The following is a 24,686-nucleotide window of genomic DNA, read 5'->3' as shown; positions in this document are numbered from 1 at the left end:
ATTTTGTTCTGTCAAGCCTCACCACCATGATGACTCCTAGGAGCCCACTACAAGTTAGGCGCAGTTAGCTCAGTCTTTTGTTTTCTAGAATTTGCATTGGGGACTGGTTTGCCCCCTTCTAGCAAGCCCCTTCCATCAGAAAACACAGAAAGGTACAAGAAGTAGGATCAAGATATCTTTATTTCTACCATGAGTTTGACTTTTCAGTCTACAAAGAGTGTGCTTCGGACTCTCTATAAAGGGGAAAGCTGCTAATGATGTGCTGAATTTCAATGCAGAAGTAAAACTGATGGATTTGGACACAAAATCCATCTGCAAACTAACGGACCCGACAAAATCCAGCTGTGCTTCATACTCACAGCTCCTTCCTTTGCTCCCTATGCAGTAACCCTTTAAATATTTCTCATTGTCTCAGGTATTTTCAGAGACAGACCTCCTAAACAGAAAGAGTGGGTTTTATACTAAGCATTTCATTACCACCAATACAAATATTCTTCTACTAGGGAGAATGTTTTTCTTGAGTTTTCTGTGTTTGTTCTTGCTAACATACTGCAAAAGGAACCGTATTGATTGCACATGGCCTATCATCACCTCATCACCATAGTCTATGCCCCTCTCTCTCAAAGCAATAAACCATTCAAAGGCAAGAAAAAGTCTGTACTTCCTTAATGCCACATCAATTCAGAAAAAAAACAATTAAAACACTTTATAAGTCCATTAGAAGGAAGTATTATATTTCACAAAGCTATCATTTGTGATAAAGGAAAGTAACGAGGAAGTGGCTGAAATCAGAGCCAGTGTAAGACACTATAAAGAAACAACAGTAAAAGTCAAAACGTGCAATTCGGAGCAAAGCCCAATAACACAGTAGTGGGTGGAAGCCAAAGGCATGAATGAAGAAACTGATTTGCCAATCACACCTGAAATCAAAGGTAGAAATAGAAACAGTACTCAGACCTCCAAACTGCAAAATGACAGCATCAAGTCTGTCTTTAGCTGACCTGCATATCCCTTTTTCAAGTGCTCAAGTGATCTCTTAACTATTCTCAATGAAAACATGACAAGCTTCTAAGTAGGCAGAGCGCAGTCTCCAACAGGCCCAGCCCACTTCCTCTGCAAATTATATTTAAATTCCTTTTCAGAATCTTCCTACCCGCTCCCTGCTGCCTTATGGCTTCTGCTCCCCCTAACCCCTCAGAGCACATGAAATAAAGTTCCAACTTTGCATAAGAAAATTAATGCTTTCATCCTCAACAGGACTGGATTCTTCTGATCAGTCTGAAGGACTACATGCATAAATTCTTCTGAAATTATGCACAAGGTTGGGAGTTCTGTACTGAGTGAGAACTGTAATCTTCAAAGCAAATTACTTACCAGATTAAAGTTTTCAGTCCTAAAATGCAAACTTTTAGTATATGTGTGATTACTCCGTGCCAAGTTTTTCCTGACCATTCTTTAATGAGGTTGCACTGTAATCATCATCTATATGTACGTGCTCGAGGACAACGAAGCTAGTTTTTAAGTTCGCTTCTGTATCTGCAATTGGATCTCTCAGAAACAATAGTATCAACCTACTATTTCAAACATACAGGAAATCTGCCAGGAATACTTAAGCTGTCCTGAGGTAAGCCTCTAGCTTCAAATCAGTGTGCAGCAATTTAATTTTTTTAATGTTATTTCCCTCAGTAGCTTGCTTTGGCTAAGTTCTCTGGACTAGGCTTTTTTATTTGTCATGCTTGACTAACGTTAGGCCTCCCAAGCTATGAAAATAGGCTTCTCAAATTTCAGTGGGTTTGTTTCAGGTATTCTTACTGTGCAGAAAAGCCAAAAAGAACAAGTGCTCTTCAAAAAAAGGCAAAACTTTTCAAGTATACATGAATAGGTCAGGTACCAACTGCAGCTGATTGATGGCAGTTTAACTCAGGCCGCTGTGTAAGAACCTTGCTGGTACAGCCCATGCTTTCAGTCATGGCACTATTCGGAGCCAAGTACCTACTTTAAATCAAAGTTAGGCTTTAAACTGTCAGTCTATGCAAGCTGCAAAGAGCAAACATGCTCACTTTCTTTTACTGGCAATACCAATTTCTGTTTAACTAGGGGGGCGCAGAGCAAAGCGAAGCAGTGTTAGCTCTATTGTAGGAGTAGCAAGAAAAAGTTTGCTATTTAACACCTCATTTAGGAACCTCTCTCACAGTTCTTCCTCTGTCACTGCAGTGAGGATTTGCTCTCCCTGAATAAAGCTGGAGGGTACAAAATAGACCTCTTGCATGGTTGCTGTCCCTTACTAGTTGTATTTTATGATGGGCTATCATGGCCAACTGTGGAGTGTCCAGATAGCAGTGAAAGTATTTTAGCCAAGTGATTAGTACTGACTAGTGCAGTATGGCTCTTGTCTCATATTCCCAACTTCCTCCCAAATGAAAGTCTGCAGAAGAGCCTAAATCTGGGACACCTTGGGAGGAGCTATGCAGGAAGAAGTCACGACAGGAAAGATAACATGGATAGTGTCAATAACATGCAACAGATCCATTTTGATGTGGAATCTGCTCCGGCATATTAGGAGGGTGCCAGAATTGCAACTCAAAGACTGATGTCTGAAATTCACAAGAAGGAAAGTTAGATCAGAGATGTTACTGACAGGATCTCCATACAAATGAAAGAGCATGCAGCTCCTTCCACACAGGAGGTCAACTTGTGTTCATGTAGCATCAGAGCTGCCCGTTTTCTCTGAATCTGCTTGCCCAACTACAGAACTGGACAGACCAGCTTAGAAACAGTTGAATGTTTCCTTTGTCAGAAAAGCTGTTTGAAAGGTCCTTCCTATGCTTGCCCACTGGCAAACTGTTTCAGGAATGCGTAATATAAATCCCTGAATGAACTGCAGCACAGGTACTAAAACATGTAAATCAGTAATTTAATCCCAGTGACTGTAGTTGTACAGCCTCATCAAAAAAAAAGGAACTTTCCAATGATATATGCCATCACATTGGCACACACTAACAGATGCGCTAGGCATAAACATACACTGAGAACTTTCTTTTTTTACTGTCACCAAAGAATGCTATGTCTGGTATGCATGTAATTGATTATTTGGTCTTTGGACAAGATTTTTATTTATCCTCCTATGATACAAACACTTTTAACACCAAAGCAAGAGACAACCAAATTTATATTTACTGCAGTGTGTTAAGAGCATATTAAATAAGATTTTAAATGTTTTATTGCATCACTTACCTCAAAGAAACCATTAAACTGTCTACCATGATCCTTTAATGCAAGGTGTCTTGAAGTGAAAAATACCTCTTCACTGCGTTACAGCACAATGCCGACCACACACAAATCCTGCAGAAAGAAAAGAGAAAGACATTTAACACTGCTTATTCAGTATTTTCCAGGATGTCTCTGAAACTGGATACAGACCAACATTAGTCATCTCTACCTCAATTCTTGGGACTTTATAGCAATTCAAACTGGAAATCCAGTGCATGTTACATGAATAGACTGGACACACCCCATTTTTTGCAATAGGACTTCAACAGTGCCAAAGTGCTTTGCTGAAAAGCTATGGGATACAAAATCTTGATTTGATTCCCAAGGATGCAAATCTGATGTTAAACTTACTTGCTTTTTTATCTCACATTGCTGGTATGTCACTTGTATGGCAATAAAGCAAACAGCTTTATTAAAAGTCTTGTGTTAATAGAAATCATAGAACAAACTGGGTTATCAATTTCTATTGTATAGTAATATTATTAATACACTCTCCTTTTCATGAGCAATGCGAGGATAATTCTGTTGTGAGTGCTCATACAGTCTGCAGAAAAAAACAAAGAGCAGTGTTGCTCCCTCTCTATAACAGGTGGCAAACCCAGCCACAATGACATTAAATGCCTTGCGCACAGTCATAGAGGACAGCTTGGCTTAAACAGCATTCTGAATACAAATTCAACTGATCCTTATTTCTAAGTACTATCATTGCATCATGACTACTGCAAATGCATAGAAGCCCTACCAACCCTTGAGAGGGTTATTACCTAGGTACACTCTCATTTGTTTGGAAATACTCTCAAACATTCAGACACCTGGGGAGTTCTTATTTTGGTAAATTCGTAATCATATATTGGAAACCTAAAATGCTGCACTGGAATTTTCAGGCAGGAAAGAGATCCTTGCAATAGGAAAATACAATATATATCAAGGGGGGTAGGGGGGTGGTGGAAGGAGGGAGGAAAAGAACAAATAAAACACTATTAGGACTGAACCTAAATCCATACATTTCAGAACTTGGTCAACTGCTGTCCTATCTTGCCATTTACAAGTGTTTACATGTTGAAATGCAGTGGAGTGAACAGAAACAATAGAACATTGCTGTTCATAGATAAAGAGCTCTCAATTTCTGTCAGGCAGCCAGATAATTAAAATCTGCCCAGAAAGGGACAAGACTTGCAAGAACTTAAGAAATGGGCAGTTAGATAAAGTACAGAACCTGACGCTAGAAAAAATGAATCTTTTGCAGGTAACTGGACAAGCTAAATATTCCACACACGCAATAAAAATCAAAGAACAACAAACTTGTTTCGGGAAATCACAAAATACTTCTAACAACTTTAAAGGAAAATGCCTCTTTCTTTTATTGCTTGATAGTTTAATTTTTTAAATGGAAGGCATTAAAATCTAAGTGCTTGGGAAAGTATCATGACAAAAGTTCTGCATGTAACAGATTTGAGTTAGTCATGAGGAAGAAAGCATTAGGGCTCAGCTAAGCTTCATCCTTTCTTTCTGCAGTTCCATGGTTGTCAATAGATCTAAGAGGCTTTCTCAAACTTACTCACCAATTTCACTGCTTAATGTCATACAATTGTTTTTTAAAAGACGGACAGTACTTCTGAAAACATATTTTTAGCCTAGATCTCCTGCAGCACTTCACACCACTTGAGCTTTTAGAACATCATTTCAGAAAAAGCTACATTCCTTTAAATGTTAGGCAAGTCCACATATACAGCACTAACACAAAGCATTTAGGCAGATCCCCTAGGATACTATTTACTAACAGACGTTTTGAATTGTGAAGGAAACAAATGTCTTATTTCCTGCAACCTGACTCTTAATTACCAGACATACTGAGGCAATAGTCTTTTATATCACTTATTGAAAATGGAGGATGTGCACGTAACACGGATTGCAATGAACATGGGTTTAAGTTCTTATCATTCTGTTTTTTTCCAGACGTACTCTCTTTTGGTTTTTTCCACTCCACAATAGCCTTTTTATCCAACATCCTTGTATGGAGGGACACAACCTCAGCAGAACACTGTTACAGGATACAAACTCACAGAAAAAGAAACATGCACTCCCCTAATCCACTTTGTAAATTGCACCTCATTTGAAAAGCAGAAAAGATACTATTATAGATCTAGTTTTGCGAAGAAATGGGGGAGGGACCTCTGGGGTTTCTGGAGATTGTTCTTAAAAAGAGTGCTTAAAGTCCGGGCATGTGTTTTCAATTTTTTCGGTTGATCTCTATCTTCGTTGTCAATGGCAGGCTGCATTACAAACTCAACATTCAACAGTATTTCAATGCCTTTTTCAAAACACTTCTTACTGCAACTCATAGATGCATTTCTTTTGAAATATCATTTGTAGCACATAGTGTAAAAACTGCTAAGTATCTAAGCAACTTAAGAGCTTGTTTTCAAAATTATTTAAGTGCTTAGATGCTTACAGCCTATTGAAAGAGATGTCATTTGGGCAGTGGTGGTTTTGATTCAAAAATGTGCAAACATGACAATCATTTTCCCTCCAGAAGATCCAGGGCACAATGAACACCTGAAATGGCTAGACAGTTAACACTAGGATTAATTAACATGAATTTTGGCATTTAAACTCTCAAAAGCCTGATGAGGTGTACCATGTGCTAGTCACTGCAACGTCTTGCAAATGTAAAAGTCAAATTACCTTCCCACAAGGGGCTTAAAAGCACTATAGACCCATCTAGCAAAAGACTTTCTAGTAACCCTATTTACAGCAGAATAGATATTAATATCTCAACTGCAACAACCCACACTCCTGTACTTCAGCAGAGTTAGCAAGACGTTCTCCACTGCATTAAAATATTTGAAATTTCAGCAATCTTCCCTATTTCACCTCCAAGTGGGATGAAAACAAAATCTGTGAAACTGGGTAGCAGAAAAAACAAAACACACACACACAACCCCCAAAAAACCAAACCAACCCACCGCACAGGATGGAACAGAAATCAAACCTCCTCTCCAGAACAACCATGGCATGACAATCAAAGGGAGACATGTTTCACTGCATATAATAAAATGTGCATCAGGTCACAGAAGTTGAGACTGAATAAAAAGACCCTGATTAAAGTCTCCTCCCCTTTCACACTGCAGGTGAGTGATCCTAACACCTTCAAACTGCTGCTGCCAGTCTCAGCACTTACACTACCAAGTTATGAGCTAATCATAACCATCCTTTGTCTTGATATTTACTGAAATTTACTCTGATCCTTACTCTCAACATTACCTACAGAGTCTCCTTAATCATCTCAGCCTAGCAGCCCCCTTGTAGTCAGACATTGCAGCCCTTTGTCAGCAGGGCTCACATGACTGTCCAAGTGAAATTAGAAAATAAAAATACTAATTTGTAATGGAGATTTCAAAAAGGGGCAGAGATGGATAATGGCAGTAACTCAGGAAAAAATAATCTAGTAGGCTCGCAGGCAACCCCAGAAATTTGCTGAAATGGACACAATAAGATTTCTCAATGAGTTAAATGACGCAATACACAGAATTATCAGGACAGACACCACAGACACTGTACAGGAATAAAAGAGGAAGAAACTCTGCTGGGAAGTCAACAGTGAGTTTTTCCCCTCAGCTAATTAACTTAAAGAAATGTCTTCTCACAAAGTGGTTTGAAAATTTGTGGAAAGCCAATGAATTAGTTATCCTAACCTCTTAAATATCACGGGACCACTCACATGCAATTTTTCATGTGACTATACCCTTTGTGTATTGTGAGTGGATGGTATTTCACTTTCATTAATTCCAATGTCATTTTAGCATCAACCTTTACTTATTATAAGTCCTGTCAACTCACATATATCGCTATGCATCTATGTACTAACTGTAACAGAAATGTCTTAACATATGCATATGTACAGGACCCACTGAAACCATCCAAGACCCTCTATTTTCACTCACAACAAGCATGTGAGAAATATCATGTATAAACATACGCTAACTCAACTAAGTTAAGAATTGCTCTGAGCTTTTAGCCTATTTTATCTTGTTGACTTAAATATATAGCAAGCCAACTTAAATTTCCTTCAATATTTATCTTTCTGGTTAGATTATGTATCTTGCCAGCTACTGACAATGGCAACTTGAAGTAGCTATGAAACTTCAGCATCATTCCAAAGTCATGTTTCCACTGATGTGCAAAGCTCTCTTTTTCTATTATTTAGGAAATATTTACAAATACTTGAAGAAAAAAAAATCTTACACCCTTTAAGATTGCCTTTCAATATGTTGCCTTGCACATTGGTGAAGTATAGTGTATCTATAGTTTAGTTGTTCACACCTATTAAACGATGTTCAATGCAAGTCCTTTGGATTGCATCCAAACTCACTACATTCACAAGACTGGTAAAGCACCTCACAGTGCACCAGGTTTATCCAGCTACATAATTTGTGCATAGATCCAAGAGCTTGGACTGCAGGTGTTGACACCTACCACCACAGTTTTAATCTCTTCAAATATTCATTAACTACATTAAAACATACACTTGTCTCTGAGAGCTGCATAACAGAGAAATCTAGCATTAGATCTGATGAAAAGTTCTGATGCTTACATGGAGCAAACATTTTCATTAAAACAAAAATTGCAAGTTACTCCACCTAACCCTGAAGGTGCCTCTCTGTTTTACTTTAAATGCTTTGAAAACTTTTTAAAGTTCTCCTTCTGGGTGTGTCCAGAACTACTGCAGTCCAAGAAAGCTCAGTGCCTGTCTCCAATCCAAGCTTGATCAAGATCCAGAAGTTTTCATTTCTTTGCCTAAAATCTCACAAACGCCCCCCCCCCCCCCCAATCCAGTAAGTATACTCCACAAACAGCAACATACGCAGAGACACGATCAACTTGCATTCACAGGTGAAACTACTAATTGTCTTTTAAACATAGCCTCTGGAATCATCTGCTTTTGCATAACAGCTTGGTGACTCATGCCCCTGTGATAGGCAGCCGTGACTCAACCTCTCTGCATGAAGTAGAGAGGCACTCCCTGGTGCCTCAGGGCCGCACCTTACCCACTGCCTTACGGACCAATCTAGGTGAAGGTGCCTACATTTCTATAAAGTTGTGCTTCTCTAAAAAAGACCTAAATAAAACAATAATTGTGAGATCGAGGGCTGTCCTGGAGTAGTCTGAAATTTTGGTCCCATTTCTAGAGCTGTTTCTTAATTCAGCGAACATTCCACTTCTCAAAGAACAATTTCAGCTCATTTCTCTGGAATTCAGTAGAAAAAAATGTGTAACCTGATTATTTGGCATCCAATTCTGTAACATTTAGTTGTCCTCTGAAAATCTAGGAGACAAACTCAAGGTTGGTGAAATCCAACAGTGACCACACACACGATCTCCCATTCACAAGATGCAAACTTTGGCTTGTAAAAATATGGTTATGCTGGAGGGTGCCACAATTCAAACAATTTTGCTTTGTCTTTATTGAAGTACATATAATTTAATTAAAGATCTAACAAGGGTTGTGACATTAATCTTGTAAGTAAAGGGAAGAAGCAAGAAAGTGCTTGTTTATAGGTTGTGAGCTGCAGTCATATATGACTAGCAGGATTTGTTTCTTTCATTTTTCCTCTAGATTTCACTTTTCTTAATCTTTGTTCACAACACTGGTGATGTATTTGCTGAATGTGCACTAGTAATAAAAATATCATAAAAGTGAAAATATTATAATGATGAACCTGATCTAAAATTCACTAACGACCTCTTAAACTCAATAATAACCTTAATTATGGATTTAACACCACAGTAATAAGTTTGATAATCAAATAAATTGTATTGTTGTGGCATGAATTATGACATATAGTTAGTTAATTTAGATCAATTGCAAAGGAAGCATGCTGGAGTAGCAGTGCTAAGTTGATTAGTAATTCTGATATGATTTATAAATCTCAAATCCCGAAAAGGTAGTTTATGTGGAGATCAGATTTATCCAATGATAAGCCAGAAAGATGACTCTCTCTCAAGATTCAGGTTGCACTGAAATTGCAATTTTTAGTCTGATTTTGCCCTTTCTTTCACCTTTTGAAAGTATTAGCTACGTCTCACAAACGCTTACTGCATTTGAAGTCCTCATGTGTGGCTTCCAGGCAGAGGACAATTATGTAAAAGGTAAAATGAATCACAAGAATGAGATCATATATCTCTCCAAACTGACAGAGAGACTCTTGGGATGTAACTGTGTGGAAACTATTGGAAACCTATCTTAAGTTCATTACAAGATTTCAAATTGACAGGCTGCGCAATTTTGGCCAAATCCGTGGCATTTTTAAAATTGTGCTTGGTAACTACAATTGAAGATGGACAACCTCATTTCTAACTGAACAGTGTTTTGTCAAGAAATCACAGCTCAGAGTGCATCTTTCAGTTCTTGAATCTACGTTGTCTTCTACAGCAGCCAATTTAGAAAACGTTATTAAGCTCCAAATTAGGGACCTATAGAGCATCACCAGGTCATTGACCTTTCCCTGACTTTATTGCGTTATTTTCTAAGGACAGTCTAAAGTCAGCATAACGTTTTCCACAATTTTCTATGAAGTAGTAAAGCCAGATACTATATTTTACTTAAAAGATCCCTCAACTCTTCAAAATCTTTTGTAGGCAGAATAAAAGGAAACTAGAAAACACCTCCAATAACAGAGGATAGAGCAACTGGTTGCAGCATGTTTTCAGTATTCTATTTTATACAAGTTAATTGGTATTACTGCTTAGGAGATGGATACAAAATATGCACTCATCTATCTGTAGTTATGTAAAAAGAAGCCCAGCACACAGTTAACAAACCTAAAGTAGCCAAGACACATGGTGGGTGTTTTTTACCTTCCCTTCTCTCTCTAAAGAGACTACTATAGGAATTTTGATACTAGCTTGTCACCATTCACAGATTTAAGGAATTCCAACTCTGCCATAGCTGTGCTGTATCATTAGTGCAAAGACGAGTATGTAAGGACCTGAGCAATTCTGTTCCCATCTGAAAGTACTTACTCAGCGTTCAACTAGCATATTCTACTTGTGTCATGTAAATGTGGCTGCAAATTCCCTTTGCTCACAGGTCCACTAATAATCATCACGCACACAACCATTAAGAGCAGCCTGTTCCACACTTAATCAGCCCAGAGAACTGAAAGTTCTAGCAGTTTCAGCATTTGAAAACTATGAAAGGTGCTACTTATCACAGCTCTACGTATTAGAACCATCGCCTCTTCTAACAAGACACATTCCATATATTTTAATAAATTTTGCTCTCCTTTTAAAGAATTTTTTTGCTACAACCTGAGTATTCCAAACCAAGGATGTAGAAGGGACTGCACATGTAAGATGGAGGGGGAGATTACATGTTAAAGACCCTTTTCATAAAACAATCTTTCTTAACCTGTCCATAATCCTGATCAACATTAATCTGATTATTGATATTGAAAGATACAGAAAAAGGAATGGTTAACAGCCTAAAAAGACAGGTAGAAGTACCTGACATCTCTATAAGCACCAATTTGAAGTATAGGTGAACCCTTCATTGTTTTGACAAGCAAGAGAAACAGATTTGTGTGAACTCTGCTATGATTAAACTACAGTCTTACCTACAAAATGAGCAGTAAGAGCACAAATTTATTTTCAACAAGTTACTGTTCTACATACTTTTCTACCAAGAGTAAGGATCTAGAGTGGTGTTTTAGATTCAGTTCATATACTGCTTTGAGACCCCCTCCATGTTGTGGAGACTCAGGTAAAACTGCCTGCTGTGATTGGTAGTTAGAATGCCCTGGCTAGAAATATTTAATTGAGATAAATAGTATGTACAACATGTCAGTCTCCAAGTCTATTTATTTAGTAAAAGTCTTAACAATACTGATATCGCAAAGCATATAACTGCATTTCAGAGTAACTAGGAATACCAGAAATTCCTTAGAGCCTCTTTTAGCCATACTAATTTCTTTACCTGTAAATACGTCAAAGGAAATAAGCTTTTCTTACGCTCCTTTCATGACTTGGTTATTGAAAGCTGTTTTCAGAATGCAAGGTGTCCTTCTGAAATCAAAGAAAAACTTCTAACTTTCAACCTATCTTAGTCTAAGTTTCTTCAAAACATAGCTTGCAACAGCATGTAATTAGAGTTTACATCAAGAGGTAGATGATGGTTCTGAGGACCTACCGTCTTCTGCAAGAGAACCAAGGACCCACCAGCCTCACTCAGAGAGTTATAACACATCCTATTTGAAAAGGTCATAGAAAACAAATATTTCAGCAAAGCTAATTGAAGGCACATGTACAAGCAAAGTAACACACAACATATTTCAGCAGTATAATCAGTTATTTCTTAGTAACGTAGCTGGGAGACACCCCTTTCATCAAGTAAAAATCACGTATATTACGTAATTATTGTGCAGTTAGAAGATACCTTCCTTTTGCAAAGAGGAAACATTGTTTTTCAGCCATCTGTTTAATGAGAACGTCTGTCTGGCAGAACACAAGTCCTTTTTTCATTTTTTTTAAACGGCTTACCATGAGAATTAACTTTCATGCTGTTCAATAAACATTGTAAATACATGCCCAAGCATCAACATCCTCCACACAGAAAAAAAAGGACCAAAATACAGGAGGTTGTGATTCAGAGAATAAATTTTTTAGCCTGAGTATTAGGCAACATTCAACAGCATACACTGGTGAAGATCAAGTGCTCCTGGTGACCAGGTACCCTTCAAAATAAATATTTCATTTACTGGTCAACAGATGTGTGTATCATTAGCATACCAAAACTAACTCTCTGCATGGCTCCAACACAACTGGAAAACCTGATGTGAAACCGCCCACTCTCTAAATTAGGGCTGATTCACACTAACAGGAGCATATAAAGAGCCAGTAATGCTCTGTGAACACACAGAAACATTTCTAACAATATAAAAATCCTGAACTTCATAGCTGTGATTTTCTAAGGAAGAAATTAAATAGCAGATGAATGCTTAAATCTACTACTGTCCTCACAAAAAAAAAAAAATGGTGTCCCTGCCAAGTTACTACCTAAACACGTGCAATCTCAAAGTATTAGCTTTCACAAAGTTCCTTCTGTTCTGCTTGCAAGATTTCTGAGGTGCTTGGGGTACTAGTGTTAGAACACAACAGGGAGGAGAGTATGCGATGTGGACTTGAAATCTTCGCTTGCTTATTCAGAAATAAAATATTTTCTTTGGAGTATCAGTGGAGGAAACATCTCCCTGCATAAGTAATACCTCCAAATAACAATGCTTTCTGGGAATACTCGTACATTGTTCCAGAACAGACAAGTGATAAAGCTGTATGTGTACAGGGACACTCCGAAAGCCAAACCAAACCAAACTTGATAGCCAACCATTAATGGAAGCCTTCTTAGTCCTTGGAAGAGATCACTATAGGTCATCCAAGTTACCAGAGGGAACGTAGTCTTGTCAAAATTGACTAAATATTTCTCTTTTGGGTAGCTATTCACATCCACTTTTATCAGAGATGCTTAATTTTCTAAAGTAAAACCCTACGCAGAGGAACAGATACTAACTGGAACATTTGTCTATAAATACAACACAGGGATCCATCGAAACTACCATGAAGATCCTTGGGGCTCAATTCCAAACTTTGGCTACGGTGACTGCAAGGGCTTCTGTAGCATTATTCTCTGTGTACAGAACTATAAATGGGATAAAAATCATTCCCAGGAACCTCAGAGATTTCCCTGCCTGTTATGTAGTTCTCTGGTTTGGGTTAAGCATTCTAAAGAAAGGCTGACATTCCCTCAAGACTTGAATGGGACTTTGACACAGAAGAACAATTGGGAAAAAAAAAAAAAACAAACCCAAACCTATTTGTTAGTACAGGTAAAAACAAGGCAATTCAGTGTCAGTTTATTAGCCCATCTACTTACAAAGAAAATATATTTATAAATGGATATGCCAGGCCACAGCCAAACAAGTCTCTCTCTCCCATGCATTCCGGCAGCAAAGGAAGAAGGTCTTGGTAGTCCAATGACTATACCAGTGTGAGTCAATGCAGTGCTGCACTGCAGACCTCTGGCTTCCTGTACTCTCTCTAATGTGGGCATGCATCCCAAAATAACTCATCCAATCCTCTTCTACACAAGTTTTCAAGGACAAGTGTTTTAACATACATTTCAATACTTCCATAACTGGAGGGAAGAACAACAGAGACTATCTACTGACGTATATTTTGTACTAACCAATGTCCAAAAAAAAAAAATTACAAGGGCTTTTGTAATAAACATTAAACATGATGAAAGTCCTCTTCAGTCCTCTCCTGCAGTCAGCAAACTCAACTGCTTTATTCTGGCAAAAAGAAGAAATTTCTTTTTTCTTTCATATAATTCCCACCTGAATTGAGGTCCACTTAAATCAAAGTGACTAGCACTGCTCAGGTAACAGTATTGCTGCAACCCAGTTGTCATCAAAGAACTGGGCAATGACTCTAAGTTACTGTACTGTACTGGGGCATGGGAGGCAGGCAGAGGTGTACCATCTTCCTAAAAGCTTAAAGATTCAAACAATAGAGTGTCCTCTAACATTTGGGAGAATTTGGGCACTAAACACCTTCTAAATAGCTGCAGCATATGACACCAACTTAGGCTTTCAACTGGCTAGTGGCCAGATGCAAGGATGTAGAAGCTTCTGAGGAACCCACACAGGGATATATTTTAGGGACCACTGAAAAATAAGTGATATGTGTCCAAAACAAATAGTGCTGTGATGCTATGGCATTCAGATAAATCCTAAACATGCCTTTGCCAAATAAAACATAACAAATCAACTGCTCAGGTCTGTTCTGAAGGAAATTTCATATAACTAATAGCAAGACTTGGGTGCTTTATTTTTAAGAGGCAGCACAGATAACAACTGCTAGATCACGGACACAGCTCACCATGTAGCTTACACATCTTGCATTGTGGATTTCAGAGTCTAGGCTCCTGAAACATCTTGAAATGAACTAGTTACAAAAGATTGTTTAAATTACTTTGTTATTAAATAATACTATAAGAATAATGAGATTCTACTTTATTTCTCATTAAAATCCTCTCTGATGTGAGGCTCCCCACATACCAGTACAGAAATGCAACAATGGAATTTGAAGATTTATTATTTTCTTTTATGTTCCTAAATAATGATGAATGACAGTCGAATGAGAGTCTAATGAGAGTTCTTACAAGAGCACTGTGAAATTAAGTATTTCTTTCATAATTTTGAAACAAAATACCAGAGAATTTAAACCCAACATGAAACAATAAATCAATGTATATATCAGTGTATCTCTGACAGCCAACTGGAAGAATGACAATAAGTCATCTTGTAAATCTTTTGCAAATATTAAATTCTGCATGCAAATAAATAGAGGTATAACTCAGAGAACACACTGAAGAACTGTTTCATAGAGTTCTATTTAGCTTTCATCCACAACAAAATTTAGATGAGGGCTCCAGCACAACAATATAGATATTGAAAATTCTTATCCTCTGGGCTTGATATATACAGAATCTTACAAAAAGTTCAGTTACAAAACTGGATAGGCAACCAAGATAGTAGCATCGGATGCCAAGTGTGCTGTTAAGCCTTTACCATTTTAAAGGGGTACATTTGCAGAGATGCATCTCTTCTTTATGGGAAGAAGATGTCAATGTGGATATAAAAAGGAAAATGCTGTTACCCAGCTTTAATTAGTAAGGATGACAAACAACAGTATCATGGTGTCTTTTTAAGAAAGAGAAATCATGATTCAGTATTATTAGTGACAGCAGAAGAAATGTAGAATTCATACATTCAGAAACCCAGAAACAATTTATGTTCTCAATTCTACCCCTTGAGACTGAAGCCATTGAATATAATGTTCCTGAAGTCCTTATTCAGTTCAGGTTCGGTTCAGACTTCCAGAAATATCTTAACGCTTGTATCAATCGTACCTCCATGTGGTGAACCCTTCAGCCTCCTGCATTTTAAAACTGAACGGCAACATCCTTTAAGGGTGAGGAGTGGGAGCTGTTTATTCTTATCCTGTCAGTTTGAAAGGGATTTTAGACTTCCTACAAATCTTGTTTTGCTGCTATGCCTCATGTGCTCTGGTGGTCTAGATAACAGTTAGTATTTCAGTCCATTTAATGTAAACTGCCTAAACTGTTACACTCCTACAGGAGATAGCAGTCCTTGACACAAAAACACAAAGATAATCATACATTCAAGGAATCTCAGGCTATCAACCACCGAGCAGCAAAGTTGAAATATTTCATTCACTGCAGATTGAAATCTCCCTATTAGGAAATATATAGTTTGGCAGATGCCGTCCAGTGGCCTGTGAAGAATGAGTTTATGATTGACAGATAAAAGATACTAACCTCACAGAATCACCAACAACCCTTGTCACCCTTGCTAACAGCATTATGCAAAAAACTAAACTAATGAGTCAGGAAGACTGTATTGCTTTTTGACTTCCAGTCACCCTTTCCCAGTCAGGTTCTAGTCCTGAGTTTTTCTCAGCCTATAAGTAAATCTGCTACTGCTTTCAAGAGAGGTTTACCTGACAGCAGGTCTCAGACTTGACTGTATAATCTGACTTTGAAAGAACCGAATTGACTCTGCTATTTGCAAAGTCCTTCACTGGAGCTGATGCATACGAGTACCCACTCTCATATCTGCAAAAGCCAGAAGGGTTGAAGAGGAAAAAAAAGTAAGAAATACCATACTTCTCTACAACTCCTGCATGGGCTTGCAAAGAAAGGCAGGTTAATGGAAATCCCCTTTCTAACAAAACAGTGGAAACCAGCGGTACAGTTAGTCACAGCATAGTAAAAAGGTGACTGTATCCCGCCTCCCCATTTAGCCATTCACTACTTTACTCACGATAAGCTAGCCTATTTGCAATCCCATCTTGCAACACAGCAGTTTGGGCAAAATGATTACACTGAGTTTTGAGGGACCCTGCACCTCACAGTTCAATGGCATACCTGGATTAGGAGGATACCAAGAGCAGGAAAGCATGACTACCACAATACAGGTCTACCCACTGACAGCATATACAGCCTTCTGGCTGTATCTAAAATCAATGATGACTTCAGATTAAAATATTATTTTCTGCCTATATATAACAAATGTTTTAACACTCACTATCTCCGTTGATCAGATGTAGCTTGGAAACAGTGCTTAGTAGCAGTAGTTTCAGAGCTGGTGGCCATGCAAGTCACAATAAAATCCACGCTCACCTTTCACTTCTCTTTTCTGACCACAATAAATGCTGAATCTAACTCAGTTTATCGAACTCATCTACAATGCAGAAACCACTGCCACCATCATACCATGCTTCGGGAACCTTTGTAACCATTCTTGCTCAAGCAAACCTATTCAAGTGGCTGGGACTTTGCCTAAGTAAAGTGAGAGTGAAGAATTCTGAATAGGGCCCTTATTGCGTCAGGTAAAAAGAAATCAAAGGTCATCTCTTGGCAGTAGAGCCTCAACTTATTTGTGCTTGAGAGCAGGCTATTATAGTGCACTGACCTTCACCTGACGTCACTTAATGCTTCAGGCAAAATATCCATGTGTCTACAAAATGAAAAATTGGGACTTAAAATGTGAATGAGAGACTGCTTGAATTTGCAAGACAACAAGAACAGCCAATTACAAAGTGCTGGCAAAGAAAACTGAGTAGCTCCTCCAACACTGTCGACTTCAGTTGCTACTTTAAATAGTCCCTATGCCACAGGCAGAGCATGCAAGATCATGGGTGATCTTTAAAAAAAAACGTGACCCAGTTTTGCATGTTTGTTTCTTTTAAATCGGACTCTACTGCTGTTGTGCGTACGGCTTAAAGTCAGAAAAGTAGGGTTTTATACAGCGACTTGCAATCTTCTGCTCACTGTTGGAGATAGGTGAAGACTTGCTGAAAGGAATGCAGCTCGAATGTAATCACTCTTTAGGCACTGCTTGACACTGTTTCTTGGTTAAGCATAAAATCTGTATGGTCTGAGTAAACAGGAATTTTGAAAAGTCCAGAGTTTTGAAAAGCCCTTCTAACATAACTTTAGGAAAATGGCAAAACAAAAAGCAGAAACAAGCCAACTCTACCTTTCTGAACCCTCAGTTGCCAGCAAGATACATTTGGAATCAGTTTCTCCCCCTCTTCCATTTCAAAGCAGTTGAAACAATCATAATTTAATCACAAGCAGCATGGTTCAAAAGAAGTCAGATCAGTTTCTGTCCAATTCTAACAATATAAAAGCAGCAAAGATATTTTAGTCCTTTCATGCCCTCATAATTCAAAACTGCATAGGGATTTTTTTTCCTGTTTAAAATTATTATTATTTAAATTTTAAACATGCTCACAAACTATCACTCTGCATTCAGCCCTGGTGTGATTAATTTGGCCAGCAACAAATACAGGGAAAAGGGACAGCTTTATGACAACTGATTAATTACAGTAGCACTGTCAGTGCCTAAGTAATAAATCTGAACCTGATCCTGCAAAATTGTAAACATTCCTATGAGAAGCAACAAAAGTACTCCAAACTCCTTAATGCCAATGTGAGCAAACCCCTGAACTGGGGGGGGGGGGGGGGGGGAACAGAAAAAAAAAAGACAGTCTTTTTGATGTGCAATATGTATTAACCAGCACAAGCAATATCTGAAGAAGTAAAGGAATATAGGAAATTACACTTTTAATGGCTGCTTATCACTACCAAAAAAATCAAAACTGACATCCTGAGTTAATCCCCATTATTTCAACACATGAACAGTATTTCCTGGGCTGTGGAAGCTGAACAATACTAACAGTTAATGGTTAACACACTCTATTCTTTTAAATCCTTATTGTTACGCTGTTCTAGTTAAGTTCTTAAATTCCACATAAAAACCCTGAAGATCTGCAAGGAGGTTTGCCCACTGTTCCACTCACTTCCCCAGTGAATGTAGCTCCATGGAACTACAGGAAAATGAGACAGAGCTTTCATTGCTGCCAGATTAAGTAATTGCATCCATTCCATATAATTTATCACCCTTTTGGGCAGCTTGTGTCATGGGATGTCATTTTATTGTAATTATGCAGGGTGGGATTGGACAGGCTCTTGCTTCTCTTTGCCAATCTGATAAGCAAAATCATTTCTTCTTTTTACTTTCGTAGAAACTACATGTTTTAGATAAAAATAACCAAACAAAAATACAAGTATAACATAGACCAACTAAAAGCAGCTTGACGTTACTGAGCCAGGACTACAGCAATCATGTTTACCATGGAAAAAAAAATCCAGGACATCTGAAAACTTTCCAAGTCAACATTTGCTCTCAGCTTATTGTCAACAGTTTTGCTGAATTTGCCATTTAGAGATAGGTTTGTCCTTCCATGCACTTCTCTCCAGCTAATCCAAGTGGAGTATCAGGGGAATCCGCTTGATTCCGAATTACAGATTTTAGTCATAGGATATTTGAGTATCTAAGTGACTTTTTTCTCCTGGGGGAGTAGTATTCCATGCTCACACATATCCAAGTGCTGATCCAGCAAGGCCAGGCACAACAAATGCTTTTCACCAAGAAGCAGCTTTCATGAAGAAGGGCTTTTAAAAAGAGCTTCTTTATCCATCCTCTTGCCAAAGCAAGAGCAGAGAAAATGCATTCCAACTTGGGTATCATGACTTGCATAGAAGGCAACAAGCACGGAACCACGCTACTTCTATGCAATGTTACAGACAGTATCCTTAGGCTCACAACAAACATTTAATTCTGGGCAGCCTTCTCCTGTTCTTTTATCTCACTAGGCCATACAGTCACAGAGGACAGACCTTGCCCCACCTCTTGGGCAAGCAAGGTCCAAGGTGTCACATCAGCCCTGCTTCTGCACTGATGGAGCCAAATTTGGAAAGATTCTGCTCACTACCAGGTTTCTCTGCTAAACTTCATTCCTATACAAGAAGAGGTCAATACAACCTTCAGACACAGATAAAGGAAGTTCAGAAGTTGAAACTTCATTGTCACAACAGTTATCCCTTGAATTTAACAAAAAGGGGGTATTCTTCTCTTATTTATTGTTATATTTTAAGAACTTTGGGTTTAGGAAAAAAGCACAATTAAGTAAGTAAAGTGAAATCAACAAAAATGCAGTAAAAAAAAAAGTAGCTTTTTGAAGAACTGTGTTTCTCTCTACACTTAATCACATATAGCTATGTATAACTTTGGAGTTTATAGCAGTCTAAAAGGAAGGGGAATACAGGATCACAGTTGTGAACAAGTGGATCCTCTGCAAAGGGCTGAATTTTATCTACCAAGTCCTGTAAGTTTTTTTGGTACCCAGAGAGTCTCTCAAAGGCCCCAGTTCAAGGAACCGACTATACAACAAGCATAACTCCCATTAAAAGAACAAGTTACTAGCTCTTGTACTGTGAAAGAAAAGACCGCAAACTCTAAGGGCTCCAAAAAAATCAAGTCAGATATATTATTTCAGCATTTCAGGATTTGTAAGCCAATCTAATGCTTCTGGGGCAGACCTACCTCCTGATTCCTAAATGCTCCATGAGGTAGCACTACACACTAGCAAACGGCCACTGGACCACAAATGTAGCTTCTGTGACTCTGCTAAATGTCACCACCTGATCAGTAAAATTTATTTCCAGATCTCTGAAGCTTAGCCATTTCTCTCCACAAATCAGATGAAGACATTAAATATATCTGTGCTGATAAAGCCTCCCTCCCTGCTCCTTTTATAAATACATTATAACTTGTCAATTTGATTCTGTGTTCGTCAAAATTCACAATTCTTACGTTGTAGGGCATTCCCTGTGCCTGGTGAAACAGAGTTTCATTGTCATTTCTGTTTCACAGACAGTTGTGCTGAAGTGACGATATGGAAAAATGTTTGAGGAAAGGAGGGCTCCACACTTTAGGCAGGGCTAAACTCCAAGACTGCAGTCATATCAACACTCAAAAATTTTCATGTTTAACACCAACTGATTAATGTAAATGAGGAATATGAGCCAATGCCTGAGAACAGCTGCATTCATGTGTTTTGTCAAGTCATTCTACCAGCAGAGAATGAGCTTTTACCACAGTTCAGACACAGCGCTAGTCCCATTGGAGAAATTAAGAGCACTGCCTACTTGCAAAACCTGGAGATACACTGAAGTAGTTCCTTACCTGTGAATGCAGGATTTAAAGAAATACTGAAATGATGGTTTAAAATGCCACTAAGATTTCATGGCTGAAACCAGTGGTCATTCTTTCCAATGACAAGAGCACACATCACATGGGAATGTCTTGATCCGAAAGCCACTGAAGTTACTGATAACCTTTTCCTTGACTTTACTGGCCCTTAGATCAGAGCTTTAAAGAAAAGAGATAGTGGCTCTTGCACTTACTGAGAAAAGAATCTACAGAACTGATAGAAAAAAAGTTTGGGGTTTTTTTTTAATAACTTTTTCCATATAAGGAGTATGGAATCTTCCTGTGAAGGGAAATTCCAAAACCAGGACCAAAATAAATACTGAACTGGGATGCCAAGCAGCAGCAGCACGGGGCTGATGTGAAGTAGCCAACAAGAAAGTCCTTAAGCTGTGATTTAAAGCAACACAGTAATAAACCTATGAGGCACATACTACATAATTTGTTTTTGTTCATATACAATAGATATTTTTATTCCAGTGCTTTTTTTTTTTTTTTTAAGCATAAAGCACTTTGCATGCAAATTATCTTCAGGAAATTTACCAGTTGGCCAATATCCTGTAATTATCATACCTTGTTCAGAGATAAAGGAAATGGAGTAAGATGCCAATAAGACTTGATCAGCAGCACACAGCAGGTCAATGGTAGTGTTGAAAACAGAAGCCCACATTCCAGCAACTCACACATATATCACCTAACCAACAGATAAGGCTACTTTCTCTCACAAGGATCATATTGAGATCATATCAACAATAGAATATTTCTAATGCAAGAACAGTTCCTGCCAGGAAGCCCCACACTTAACACTTGGTACTACCATTTAAAAAATACGTAATGGATGTTTATAGATGGTGTTGACAAGTGCCGATTGTTTAACAGCAACCAAAATTATGAACACTGACCCATCTCTGGGAATGCCACAACCCTGCGGGGACAAGCTATATAAATTTGATGTGTGACATGACACTCACAAGTCCCCAGGAGAAAAATGGGTGGGACAGAACATTCCAGGAAGAGATAACCGAGTTGTTTTACATTACAGAATTTGTATCTGTTATTGTCAACTAACACAAAGAACAAAACAAAACAAAAAAAATAATCAGGCAACACTGAAACACACAGTTTCAGCTATGTTCTCTTTATACAGAGTAAAATAAAAGGCCAAATTCAGTACCCATCAGATCACTCTGTTAATAAGTCTTTTTCATTTATATCTGTTTAATATCTCCCTAATTAGTCTTCTAAATTAAGTACTAGTCCATGCATTTTCCCTAAAAATCTACTATACGTAAACAGAATTTTCTAGTATAATGTACTATCCTGAATGCAAGAGAAGTTATTTAAATGCAAAACACACAATAATCCACTCTTACTTAACCTATTATAGATTAAAAATGCAATCATGTCCATTGATCACATATATAAACCGCACATATTCATAAATTAATTAGCTTTACAATTAACTGATTCATCCTCCAAACTGCATTTTTATCAGGTTAAGCTGCTTTCTGAAAACAAAAGAATTAATAACTGAACTGTATATGTGCCTACTTAAGGGAACAAGACTTTTCATAGAACACATTCTCCGGCTAGCACTATGACCATCGGAAGCGTTTCACAATTAAAAGCTACAAAATGCTTTGCCTATCTACAGTGGTAGAAGTGATACTATCAAGGTCCAAATTATTTAAGAAGTTGGTCTGCTACAGTAAGTTTTCTGCTCTTACTTTTTTCCTACTTGCAAAAAAATAACAACCTTCTAAAACTGAAGCCTGTTATGATAATACCACACTACAGGAGACATAGTTAAAATTGCTTATGCATGGTTGACTTTGGAGTTTCCTGGGTTTTTAAGTGCTTAACCATCAAACCTTAATTTTCTCTAACAGAACAACTCAAAGCTCATAGAAGTCTCTACACTGACTGCACTTAACTGTAGATGATAAGCCTGAGTTTTAAAGTAAAAAAATCCAAATGAAGTATCATTTCTGAGTGTCTGACCGGCACTTCTTCACCTCCATTTTCAGTACAACTGCCACTGTGAATCGTCTGAATAGCACACATCTGATGTCACATCACAGAGAACTGAGACCACTAAGTGGAAAACCAGCCTTTCTGCTGTCATCATCTGCAGAATCACACACTCAGGCCAATCTAAGTCTTCAAGATGCTTCTGTTAATTTTTCTTTTGCTTTCAGGCTTTGTTTAATGCATATTTGCCTAGCACAGTTATTCAGTTTGTTCTACAGCAAGAGCAAAGCTTTTATAGTGCAATCATAAAACTCATCACTGCCTATCAGCAGCCTAATTAATTTTCTGCAATTACATCTGCTGGAGCTCTGAATGAACCTGTTGTACGAAATGTGAAAAGACAGAAATCTTGCACCATGCAACACCTCCAAGTGCTTCTGCAAGCTAGAGTCAGGAATAAGAAGTTGCTCCTTCAATTCCAATGGAGCTGTTTCAGATTAGAGTCATCATCAGCAAGACCTGGGATTAGCTCTGCTCCTAAGTAAAAGCTGACAAACTATGTTCAGGGCACAATTATGACAAATAATCCATGTTTCCTACCTATACTCACTCCGAAGGCCTCTATATGATAACCCAAAACAGCTGACCTCTTATTTCTCACTTTGCTAAAAATTCACATTTACAGCACTTTTCTCCTTGAAAGGCAGTCTCTCCTTCCTAGGCTGCTGAAGTCCATTGTCCCACTAGATTCCCTGGGAGAGAGCTGATGGAAAAGAAAGCATCAAGAATTACAAGTTGTCTAATGAATTTCAGCAGTATCAAGTTTCATTTTAAACCCCTGATGATACTGAATGGGTGGAAATCATATCAACCAGTAGATTACTACTAATTTTACACCACAAAGAAGACCGAGTTGGCAAGCTACAGCTTGACAGATCAAGTTGGTACGAGTGCATTGGCAGTTCCACAAACAGCACTAAACTCAGACAAATTTGGGCTCTTTTCAGTTCTTGCTCTTGCCACAGGAGAAACGTGCACAGCAGACTGACAGAATATTAAGAGCCCATTAGGCAACTATTTCGTCCATTGCATTATACCCTTGTATTGAGCTACTAGCAACTACTTACTGAGTGGTTTCTGATTAAAAAAACAAAACTAAACACCACACTAATTCATCAAGAGATGACCACACAGTGAGTTACAAATATTTCTATTACTTTTGTTGGCTATTCACATCATTGATGCACCGACTTAAACCCGTCATCTCTGCTAGCAGACATCATCATGCTACTACGTAACCCATGTTGTACTGAAATCTTAAACATAACTCTTAGTTTTGCTGATCCCTTGATTAAAAAAATATAAAAAAATGAAAAAAATACAGAAAAAGGCGATGACACTGGCAAGAGATATGGAAGAACTCCCATACAAGAAGTGACTAAAAAGCTGAGAATTCTTTACCTTGGAATAAGGGATAGCTGAGAATGACAGATAGCAAAAGAATACAGTCCTGAAATAGCACAAAGGCAGTGAGTAGAGAACAAGTATAATTCATTTTATAAGGACTGAACAGTATCAGGCAATAGATTTAAAAGAAGCAAAAGGAAGTCGTTTTTCCACACAACATACTAACCTGTGGAACTCACTGCTGCCAGGTTTTCTAAAGTGTTTATACTTCTAGCATATAAAGAAACGTTTGGATGGATTAATGGCAAGTGTGTCAAGGGCTATGAAACACACAAGTGTGGACACATGGACAGGTGAAAAAATGCAAAGCTATAGCTGGAGGAGAAAAGGTATTCTGAGCTCCCCCCCTGCTATGGCGTATACCCCTGTAGCCTGACAACTGAACACGAACAGCTCAAGTATTGCTAGAATTTAAGCGCAGGAGAGAGCGTAACAAAGCCAGAAGCAGGAGAGCGTGAAGAGAAATACCAAACGCAGTTCACGCTTTGCACACTGTGCTTAGATAGACCAAAAGATCTGGCCCAAAACAAGAACAACTGTGACACGGATTCTTCGTGAGGAAAGTTATCCACTTCTTTTACTCTCTCACACAAACTCCTGGATTCAGCTCAGCCTACGTGCAGTTACTGCTTCTGGTGGGACACGGAGGCAGAACGAAGCAGCTCCTTACACACCCTCTGGATGCAGCCCCTGGAAACCGAGCGTGCAAGGAAAGCTGCTTCGAAATGGCTACTTAGACAGCCAAAACCAGGCAAAACCACGAGGCGCAGGGATCTCGCA

The 24,686-nt window shown here is 38.3% G+C and overlaps 1 protein-coding gene across 1 annotated transcript in view; it reads right to left on the bottom strand.

Moving 5' to 3' along the window:
* The window catches only part of THSD4 (thrombospondin type 1 domain containing 4), a 300,503-nt gene extending 297,240 nt beyond the window's left edge, over positions 1-3,263 (bottom strand). Inside the window, exon 1 of the mRNA XM_059823896.1 lies at positions 3,235-3,263. Coding sequence (XP_059679879.1) covers positions 3,235-3,263 — 29 coding nt within the window. The remainder of the gene's footprint in view (positions 1-3,234) is intronic.
* Positions 3,264-24,686: the final 21,423 nt, after the last annotated feature.

The sequence above is a fragment of the Gavia stellata genome, chromosome 13 (assembly GCF_030936135.1).
Source record: "Gavia stellata isolate bGavSte3 chromosome 13, bGavSte3.hap2, whole genome shotgun sequence".
NCBI classification, from domain to species: Eukaryota; Metazoa; Chordata; class Aves; order Gaviiformes; family Gaviidae; genus Gavia; species Gavia stellata.
The sequence above is the reverse complement of the archived record's forward strand: the minus strand, read 5'-3'. Positions and strand labels throughout refer to the sequence as shown.